Consider the following 11,571-nt stretch of genomic DNA (forward strand, 5'->3'; position numbering starts at 1 on the left):
GGGTGACGTGTAAATATAGGAAACTTTTTTGCGGTTTGATCATCCTTGTAAGTTTGAAGGGAGGGAGATGTCTCTGTACAGGAATTTGCCTGGATTGTTGTATCGGAGGTTCACAGTTTCAGCATGATTAATAAATTATACAACTTCTTTTTGCTTGTGATTTCTGCCTTTACTGCTTTAGCTCCTGGCATTTGTTACCTTGTAAAGTGGATTTTATAGCTTGAGAGCTTTGAGTCCACTGCCCTCGTGGGGACCAGTTAATTCATCATGTGTGGGCTCGGTTTGATTCCGCTAAAGTTCGGGATGCTTTTTGGAAATGTGCACTCGGTCACCCTTCCCTTTCTTTTTCTAAAACTGGGTCGAGCGAGACGAACAGCTCATGAGCACATTCTTGACTGAGCATCACGATCCCATGTGGATCCTGAAAATTTATATGGTCACGTCTCGGCCCACAAAATCTGCGATGATTTTGACTATTCTGGAAATCATCTATTATCAATTTCTCACCTTTTTAGTTTTTTCATGACCAGAAACTAAAAACACAACTGATAACCTTAAGCATAGGAGAAGCAAGGAAGAAACCGTCCCATCATAATCAGTCTCTCCTTGCTTTTTAAAGACAGTAAAAAAAAACAATTCAATACGAAATATTTCTTTTTTTGTATTTTGTTTTGGAAAATTTGTTCATTGCTTTTAAAGTTGGATCAAAATCAAGCTGTTCAATCTAAAAGCACAGCAGGAATGAAATGTTTTTAAATATGGTAATGATGTTTTTTTAAAATGTTTTTTACCTAAAAATAAATCAAAATAATATTTTTTTATTATTTTTAAATAAACTATTTTTAATATAAACATAAGAAAATAATTTGAAAATATAACAAATTTAATTTGTAACAAAGAAAAAATATAAAAAATTTCAAAAACATTTTTAAAATACAAAAATAATTAGGATTTAAATGTAGCTAAAGAACCCTTGAGATATAATTAGCTCAAGAGATAAATCGGCAATGAGTAGGAAATTTATTCATGAATTTATGAATGGACTTGTCTAAATTGTGGCTGAAGAATTCCATATCGGTGCTTGAGGCTGACTCAGAAAATACCATTATATATACAATTATATTTATAAAATTTAAATCTCCTCGGTGTTTTACTACGGGAATTGTAACTATCTCATAATTTATAGTAGTTTTCAGTAGTGTATTTTTTTTAACAATTTTTTTTATTGGATCTTTTACTTGTACCTTTTGTGATGATCTGTGAATTGAGAGTTTTTTCTCCAAACTTGAATTTATATCAACACAATTAATAAATAAATAAAAGAAAAAAAAATTGTGGTCAATCTCAAATTTATACCAAAAAACATGTTCTAGTACAGATATTCTTCATTAATTTCTTTTCTAATCTCTTATTTTTAGAATTTTAAGTTTTGATTCTAAAAAAGAGAGAAAGTTGTAATTAACTATATTCTAACAATAAAAAAAAATTGATTTTAGTATTAATGAATTTCATTTAACAAGAGGAGTGCCATTAAATTTTTTTTAATCATTCATATTAGTAGAAAAAAGTAGATTGGAACTTGAAATTATTTTTTATTATAGTTAATTTGTCAATTTTTGATTGATTAAAGGCTTATTTATGACTAGAAATGGGTTTATTAAATGTTTGTAAGTGTTTATTAGGTCTTTTGAAATAAAAAAAATACTTGAAAATTGTTTTTTCAAGATTCTAGAAGTCGAACCTTAACTTTCGAACCATTTAAGATAACTGGGGTTCAACTAGTAGATAATGTGTTTTGAAATCCTATTTTATGGTCACTTGAGATGATTGGAGTTTAACTAATAAACGACTCCTTGTTTATTTATTTTTTCAAATAAATAACATGTTATCTCCAAATGCAACAGGAAAAAAAAAATCAAGGGAAAACTTGCTATGTTTTTATTTTAACTTGTGGTCATGAATATTATATGTAAATAAAGTTCAAATAATTATAGTATTCATAAATAGTTTTTTTTCCTTACTTTCTATTCAATAAACTATGCTCTTTTTTTTATTAAAACAATGAAAATATACATGAATAAAAGAAGGTTTTCACGAAAGCAAATGTATTTTATATATATAATTTTATTCATCGTATTTTATATGAATGTCTTTTTTTATTATTGTATAATTAATTAAAAAATAAATTTTAAAAAGTTTCCTAGGGCAGGGAATAATATATTATTCTTATTTTCTAATAGACTCACATCAAAATTACCAAAACATAATTATTTTTTATTAAGAAGAAATATTTTCTATCGTTATTTCAAACCGTTCAAATTATTTTGGATAATTATTCTAATTGCTTTCAATATTTATTGAATAAATAATATATCTCTCGAAGCTATTTTTTTTGTTAATAAAAGATATTGATAGAAAAGAAGAAATTATACTAGAAAATTTTTATTTTTCAATAAAACTTAAATCATTACTTATGTTATAAAAAAATAATTTAATTGTTATATAATTAAACGAAAAAACTGAAGAGTTCCTCATGCTACAGGACTAGATTTCTTAATGTGCATTTATCTCTTTGCTTACACATATAGTTTTTAATTAGCATTAATAATTAATTTTTAACATTTGTTCTCACATATATTTATAATTTTATTTAATCAAACGGATATACATTAACAATTAATTTTTTTGCTAATGCTAGAAAATGTGTTAACAGCTGCTACACATATTTTATTATATATAAAAAAAAAGATTTGACAGGTAGCAGAGCACAGATAAATAAATATGGCTGCAGCTGAGCCAGTAGTCTTAGCTTTTTAATGGCAATGATTTTTTATTCCACCAGCAAGCAATAAACCTAAACAATAACAATATAATTGAAGAGGCAGTTTAGCAGACAGGCTCTCACTCCTTACTGAACAGGCTGCAGCATCTATGTTGGATCCGCACTGACAAATTGACAACAGTGCTGTTGAAAGGCAAACTGCAGTCATCTTTACCAACTACAATTATTAGATTATTCAACCTAGAAAAAGAAGAATCAGTTGCTTTTTGTATTTTTCTTGTCTTGGATCCGAAGCCTCTTCTTGTCTTCTTTATATTGCGGTAATAAAAGGATTCTACCAAAAACACTTGGAATCTGCTGGAGTTTTGTTGCGGGATCAAATGCTGCTAACTAGCTTGAGCTAAATAATCCTGTTACTGAACTAGAGAATCCGAAAATTTTATTAGCTATTTCAAGGGTTTACCTGAAGAAAAAAACAGATCCAAAGATGAAAAATAAGATAAAAACCATGACCCAAAAAAAATATTTATACCTAATAATTCTCAATTCTGGTTATTTCTGTTTTCTTTTTAGAACGCTACTAATTATTCCTCCTCTATGAGCAGTCGAAGTATGGAAAGAAGGAAAAACCTGTCATTTTTAAGCCAACTCATCCTGCTTCGCCAATTATTATATCTAGTTATCCAAAGCCTAGCAGTGAGGAGAACATGTTAGCTGGAAACAGCGATATCTAGTTATCCAAAGCCTAGCAGTGAAGAGAACATGTTAACTGGAAACAGCTGAGGAGATGTTCTGGTCTCGTTGGGCGTGCTTGTAAGCAAATGCATGGCAATAAAATGGCAATAGACAAAAGAAGAAAGAAAGAGAAAAAACAGGAGGAGGAGGAGGAAGAAAAGAAGAAAGAAAGAGAAAAAACAGGAGAAGGAGGAGGAGGAAGAAGAATTTCCTATTGGAGGAATTAGACTATGGAATCTCACGAAGCCTTCATGATCTGTAGAAGTTATCGTATCTATTTGAGCACGACAACACATCACAGTGCAAGTGTCAGATCAGATACAAGATGATTTTAGGTGTGATATAGGGCGTGTCGGACAATCACCGAATGGGCGATCACCTTCAAGAACCACCACGACAGACTTGAAAAGAGGGAAGAAAGTACTCAGCAAGAGTGAAGCTGTGGTGTCCAGATGCATGCATCTGTAGCATGTAACAACGGTAGGATAGCGTTGCAGAGAGGGGACCAAACTAATTGACCATGGGCAAAAGATAGGTATGAACGCTGCGGGCCTTGAATTTCTAAAACGAAATCATTTTGCCTCGACAGGGTAACCAGTTACTACTGTAACATAAAATAAAATTTTCAAATATAATTAATATATTTTTTTCAAATAAAAACTTTTTAAACTTAAAATTTATATATTCTTGAATTATTTTATGTTTAATCCTTAATCCTATCAAATAAATAAAACTAGTAAAATTTAAACTCACCACATAATTATCAAAATTTTAATATTATTTTATAAAATCATCTCAATTTAATAATTTAAATTATTAAATAAAATATCAAAATATAATTTATATTATTTTTTAATATTTTCACATTAATCTTCATCTTCATGCCTTCATTTCGAATAGAGCTGGTTTCCAGTGCTCCATATCTATCTTAATAGGATGTTACCCTACTGCATTCGATGCAGAACTTCTATAGAGGTCGACATTCTTTTTAAATTCTATTTAATACACTAAATAGCCTATTCAAAAGAATAAAATATTTTTTATATATCAAATAAAGTTAATCTTGTCAATATGAGAACAAAAGGAAAATACATGGTTTCTTTTTTAGATATATAATATATCCACCTCCATGCCTGAATATGCAAGTATTTTTACTCATCCACACCTCAATCACCAAAGAATCATGGATACAACAAGGGCATGCCAACCTCCATTCGAGGAAAAGGATCGGACCTTCATAGAAAGGTACAATCATCCTCCGTCACAAACTGGAATATTTTCACCGTTGCAGTTTTGAGATCACCAACAAAACCCACCCGTTCAATGAATGAGAATTTATGGTAAAATTAGCATTGCTTAGTAATATAATTGGTAAAAGGTAGCCATTGATATCATTGACTTGATCGAAAGCATCAGTTCTTAAGACTGCTACTCAACTAAAATATGAGGTTTGTAATGATTCAAATTGATTATGATGTTCAACCACTATAAAACCCAATGGACCTAAACTACTCTGTAAATTGAAGCTACTGGTTTCCAACAGAAGATTTATCCTCTTAGGTTCCCAACTGATGATTTATCTTCTTATGAGGAAGGTGATTATCAGAACAGGATACTGCAGGCATGTTCTCATAACATTAACAAATGACACTTACAATAAACCACAACAGGCCTGTACTAAAAGAACTCGAAGTCTAGATATTTACCCCCAGACTTCATGTCTGTCCCTGCCATCCTTTTACTGCTGCTGCCTCCAATGCCGACCCCAATTTTGTCAACAGCACCGAACCTGCCCGGGGAGGGCTCGGTCTCCACTGGTCTTGGCACTTCAGGTGGTGTGCTACACCTAATTAGTGCCCAATTCACACTTTCAAAGAAAGGATGCTGCTTGATCTCAGTTGCACCCCTCTTCACCCCTAGCCTGTGCTGAGGTTCCTTCACCAGCAGGCCTCGGATCAAATCTTGGCTAGCATAAGCAGTAGCTGGTGAATCTGGGAATCTAAGCTGCTGCCCCACCACATTGAACAAGGTAGCTCGGTTTCCTGAGCCCTTGAATGGAGTTTTACCATATAATAGCTCGTGCAAGAAAATGCCAAATGTCCACCAGTCAACTGCACTGCCATGGCCTTCTCCCTTGATAATTTCAGGGGCCAGGTATTCATGGGTTCCCACAAAGGACATGGACCGAGCAGCTGTTGGTTCTGCCACAAGCTCTGGAAGTGCACAAGCTGGTAACCCAAGGTCATGGCGAGGTTTTCGGGTCTTTTTCTTATTTTTCTGAGGGAAGATGCGAGGCAAAAAACATGCAGGTTGGATGCAAACTGACGAGGGCTCAATACAGGCAGGCTGAACACAAAATGCACCGCCAGCAGCTCGTTTTGAAGGGTCAGAATCAAATGATGTTCTTATCAGGGTGGGTGAAACAGCGCATCTAAGGGAAAGGTCAAAATCTGAAAGCATTATGTGGCCGTCATCACGGACTAGGACATTTTCAGGTTTCAAGTCTCTGTAGACTACTCCAAGCATGTGAAGATATTCAAGTGCCAATAAAACCTCTGCTGCATAAAATCTGCACATTTGAAGAGAGCAATTATTATGTAGCTGCTCTGCTAAAAATTACTGATTCTGGCAAAAAGAAGACAGGGAGATCATATCAAAGAAGGGAGAGCTGGAGAGAAGGAAATGACATTTTGCGGCACAAATAGCATTTGTCCATGATTAGGGACAAACTGTTTTGTTCCTCAAATGTCATGGTGGGAAATCCATCTGACTACAGCTGAATCCCCACATTTCATTTAATTAGGCATTATTGTAGTTTCCAAGTTACCAAAAACCTAACATCAGGCTCTATTAGTTCGGGACATTATTTGAACATTGTAGTCAATAGGTAACAGTTTATGAAGGAAGCTTCATGTGCTCCATCAAGTTTCCAAATTCCAGTGCAAGAATGTTTAGTACACATAGGGACTACAATGAGGTAGAGATAGGTGTCAGTCGTTTCATTGGAATTGGAATTGGAATATTGAAATAAACCATATTTTGGTTTCGCATCCAGACTCTTGTGAACTAGCATCACTTATTGTGTGTGAGATCTTACACCAGTGACTAGAGCATTTTAGCAAATAAAGGAGGCAACATTCTCAAGATCCTGTCAGGTAGAAGACAACCAAAACACTCTTGGGCTGGAGAGTAGTTTAGATTGTGAAAGAGGAGTTTGGTGACGCTTCCATCCCATGGGGAAGGAACTTGCATGTTAAACTTCGACGAGGCCGGCAATTGGAAATTGATATTTAACAATATAGGGAGGTGAAACTCGTACATTTCCCATCCCTGCACCAGTGCATGGGCTAAAATATGACTGCATCAATCAGTGGATGACAATTGCATTTAGTATTTTGAAAACAACTAGTATGGAAGCTACATACGGCTGCTGAGTTTAGCATTTTAGAATTTAATCTGATTTTCTATAAGCTTAACCATCTCTTCTACGCTTACCACTCCCAACATTTGTTTAATATTCGCTGGGTTTTCACCCCTGATACCTTGCAAGAACAGCAACTCGTACATGGAAATTTAGTTTTATACTTCCATGAGGAAAGATAATGAGATGTACACTAAAATACTATGACACTATGTTTCCATCTTCGCAATTTATTAGTCATTACGTATGTGTTGACTTGGCATAGCAAGGAGAATTATTGTTGTTGGTGTTGAAGTGACCTCAGTAACAAGGAAAGGGTTCTGACCAATCAATTAGTTTATTATAATAACTATAACATGCAGGTACCATTTAGTGTTAAACTATTATAGAGTTGAAAACTACGTCCCTTCAACAAAAGAGAAATAGTTAGTAGCACACGACTACTAACCTAATTTTTAATCACACACTGCTAAATGAAGGCATATCAGGAAACAAGATCAAGGGAAAAAAAACTTAAGACACCATGCTTTATTCATAACAGACAATGGCGAGAATGCTGCTAGACTAAAAAATACCTGGCAGCATGCTCGGAAAAATGTTTTCCAGGTTGTCGTTGCCTTAGAGTGTGAAGATCACCCCCTGGACAATATTCCATAACCAAACAAGAGAATCTGTCCGTCTCAAAATGTGTATATAAAGTCGGCAGAAATGGATGATCCAACAACTGCAAAATCTCCCTTTCTGTCTGAGCTCTTGTCAACTTTTTCCTGCTTGCAAGGGATGCCTTGTCCATTACTTTCATTGCAAAAAAACACCTCGTTCCACTCAGCTCTGAGAGATATACGCTGCCAATGTCTCCACACCCAAGGCGTTTGAATAATCTAAAGTGACTCATTCCCAAAATTCCATCTCGTGCTCGAATGGCAAGAATAGCATTCCACCTGGGATCATTTCCTTTATGAGGCTTATTTGCACTGCCAGTAATATTGCTCCAATTACTGTCATCACTAAGACCGCTACTGTCACTTGCTCTACTAACACTAGTCTTTGCACTTTCAAGCGAATCCCCTCTAACACTAACACTCCCTTTTGTACTCTCACAGTTTCTATCTATAGTAAGCATGCCATCACTTGTAATAGCATCACTCCGATATGTACTGGCACAGCTATTGACAATGCTCATAGCTGTGACAACACCAGTACTGTCAATGCTACTATGTGGACTCACATTACCACTTGGAGGCAAAGAGGCATCCCACACACATTCCTTCTCTTCTGAATCAGGTGGAAGGAGAGAGTTTTCTGTATTTTGTGATGCACGAGGAACAGTAAATGGAGAAGGCAATACGAGCAAGTCATTAGGTTCTTCAACCAAACTTTCTGCTGGAGAAAGAATAACTGGGCTTGGTTTTTTGGGCGAAACCCTGATTGAAAGATCTTCTAGAAAAGGCCCCTTCACAGACATGCTCTTCACAAGGCATCCAGGCTCAGCTTTTTTTTGACTGATTGGTACATACACCGTTTTCATTATTAGATCTGTGTCAATAGGTTCAGGTGGATGACTAGCCCCAGAGAAAGAACTCGGTCCACCTTCATCAAAGGAATCACCACTGCCCTTAGAAGAAGTCACAACAACATCAAGCATTAAGTCGTCTTCTATAGCTGCATAGTCCTTTCCTTTCCACGGTCTAACAGGCACAGGAAAGTCCGTAATTTGAGATTGATGTGCATTAAATCGACCTGCAACATCTCTTACCAGACCTGTCTGCAGCTTTGGTGCCTGGCTCGCTTCTCTCCCTGACACTACATATGCCCTTGACGATACCTGACTCGCAACAGGCAATTTAGCAGGATGAGCCTTTGATTCTGCAATCCTTTCCATATTCCGTACAACGTAATATTACATGGAAGGATCCTTCAGCCAATGGACCTGCAAACGGAGATCAAAGAATCGATTAGGCACTTAAGCATAATAATTAAAAAAAAGAGTAAAAATACAGATATCATCAATCAAGATTTTCTTCTCATAGTAATTCTTCACCCGCGACCCAATCTAGTAGCTAATCTTCAATTCGGGGTCACTAAATCTATTCCATTCCTTTGATTTCCTAAATGTTAGATATTTGAACAATACATTCATGCATAATCTGAATTTTCTAGCCAAAAACGTCATAAACCAAAATAGATACACAATCACTAACCGTTTTGTACAAGCAGCTGGAAAAAAAAAAAAACAAGAGAAAACCGCAACATCGCAAAATCGGACTAGATCAAGCAACTAAAAACTCGATAATAATAAAAAAAAGAAACGGAAAATCTAAAACTTCATCCACAATCAACTAGAATAAAGAAATGGAAAATTCGGTGAATTTGCTTTGCGATTATTCCCATTACCACCAGTAGCAGCAACGTCACAGCACTCCTTACCTGAAAATCCTTCAATTCCAAGCAGCAATAGAATCCAAAATTCTGAAGCAGTGAGACATCTCGAAATCCCAAAAAGGAATTTAACAAAGCAAAAGGAATAAACCTCGAACAACATTTAAACAGAAACAGAGAGAACAAACAGAAAGAAACAAAATGGATAAATAAAACGCACCGTTTTTTGAAAAAAAAAAACAAAGAAAGAAAGAATAAGAATCTTGTACCGCGAAATCCTGTTGAGAGACAGACAGACAGCTGAAACTCTTTCTTCTTCTTGTTTCTCTCTTTCTAGAAGCTTGGAAATGAGATTTAAAAAAAATTGCAGGTTTCTGATTGATCAACAAAACCGAAGCTCCTCCTTAATTCCTCTCTTTAAATCTCTCCAAATTTTACTCGCTCGCTCTCTCTGGAATGTTGCTGTGGGTTGGCTCTGCTGCTGCAGCAGCAGCTGCAACAAAAGCTTTCGTTGTTGGTTGCAGGGAGTAGTATTTGCTTTTGCTTTTCTTTCGCTGCTTTGTATGAATGGGCAGCGGAGCAGTACAGTCTACAGTCCTCGTGTTTGCTTTTATTTTTATTTTTTTATTTTTCTTCTCTCTCCTTTTTTTTTTTTTTTCTTAATTGTAGGGGGAGAGAGGAGAGGAGAGGATGTGGGGACCAGTGAGTGTTTGGTGTGGGATCCACTGTGTTTCTGCTTTAAGCTACACTTCTTTTCAAAGAAAGTGGGGACGCTTCTCCTCTCCCACCCTCTCGAACCGTTTTTGTTTTGCGGGATCGGGTTTGGATTCTCCAGTTTCGTTTTATTTCTCGCTCCCGTGTTTATAGCGCGTGTTAAATTTTTATTACTGTTGTTGTTTTTATTTCACTTAATATAACTCTTTTGGTGATAAAAGATTTGATCCTTGAAATAAACGAGAAAAGCTGTTCTCTGATTTTAACGAGTTAACAGTTTAAATCTTCTATTAGATGATAAAAAAAAATTATAAAAAAATATTAGATGAGTTAACATTTTAAATATTTTATTGAGATGGTAAAATCAAAATAATTTTATAAAAAATATTAAAATTTAATTATTACCAGTCAAAATAATTTTATAAAAAATATTAAAATAAATATTAAAATTTAATTATTACCAATTAAATAGTAAAGAATTAGATTAAAAAATAAATTAATTAAAAAAAACATAAAAACTTTCATACGTAAGTCCGTTAAATTTATGATACAGATCATAAAACTGAAGTAACCATATAAAAACAATAACATAATTTAACTTGAATTAATCTATTAATATATGACTTTTAACAATGAGACTATAATAGCTTCTTGAAAAATAAATCAAAATAAATTATAGAGCTTAATTCTCAATCGATTTTATCTAACCTAATATTAAATGATAAAATTTATAAAAAAAATAATTAAAAATGATATAAAAAATAAGTCAAGTCAACTTGAATTAATTCATTAAGGATTATTTTTTGATCATGAGGTTAAAATAACTTGATAAAAAATAAATCAAAACAAATCATTGAATTTAATTATTAATCAAATACAATATTAAATTAAAAAATTAAAACAAAATCAATTAAAAAAATTAAGTCAGCTGAGTTAACCCACAAAACTTACCACTTGGGTCATGAGATAGGGACAACACAATAAAAAAAATAAATTCAATGTTAAACAATATATGGTTCAGGTCATGAAACTAATATAATATTTTTAAAATAAAATTAAAAAATATAACTCAATTTAAATGCGGTTAAAATGTCAAAATTGTGACCTCGGTTGTGAAACCAATATATCTCCATAAAAAAATAAAAAAAATAAAGTTTAATCCTTAACCAATCTAATGCTAAATAATAAAATTAAAAACAAATAATTTTTTTAAACACAAAATGATCTAAATTAACTCGATTTAACTTGTTAATCACTATTCGTAGGTCATGAAATTGTAATAACTCAGTAGAAAACAAAATAAATAAATTATGAAGTATAATAAACTCAATATCAAAAATAAAATAAAAAAAATAAAAAATATGAATCAATCAAGTTAACTTATCAAACTTGTGAATTCTGTCATGAAATTGGGATAACCTAATAAAAAAAAGTTAATATTGAAGGATAATTTTCTATTTTTAAAAAAAAACATTGATTTAACATAATATTTAAGAATAAAATTAAAAAAAAATAAAAAGTCATAAAAATAGAATACTCT

At 33.4% G+C, this 11,571-nt stretch overlaps 1 protein-coding gene across 2 annotated transcripts; it reads right to left on the minus strand.

Moving 5' to 3' along the window:
- Positions 1 to 4,882: 4,882 nt before the first annotated feature.
- LOC105120723 (Protein kinase superfamily protein) lies at positions 4,883 to 9,970 on the minus strand. 2 transcript variants are annotated; one of them, XM_011019043.1, is made up of 3 exons: positions 9,587 to 9,970; positions 7,514 to 8,868; positions 4,883 to 6,086 (listed from the first exon to the last, which is right to left on the minus strand). In XM_011019043.1, the coding sequence occupies exons 2-3, from the start codon at positions 8,818 to 8,820 to the stop codon at positions 5,195 to 5,197; spliced, it is 2,199 nt and encodes a 732-aa protein (XP_011017345.1). In that variant the 5' UTR covers positions 8,821 to 8,868; positions 9,587 to 9,970; the 3' UTR covers positions 4,883 to 5,194. The 2 variants fall into 2 exon arrangements, with proteins under 2 accessions (XP_011017345.1, XP_011017346.1); XM_011019044.1 differs by lacking the exon at positions 9,587 to 9,970 and adding an exon at positions 9,366 to 9,469.
- Between the last annotated feature and the right edge of the window lie 1,601 nt (positions 9,971 to 11,571).

Source organism: Populus euphratica, unplaced genomic scaffold, assembly GCF_000495115.2.
Source record: "Populus euphratica unplaced genomic scaffold, PopEup_1.0 scaffold6.1, whole genome shotgun sequence".
Taxonomy (NCBI): domain Eukaryota; kingdom Viridiplantae; phylum Streptophyta; class Magnoliopsida; order Malpighiales; family Salicaceae; genus Populus; species Populus euphratica.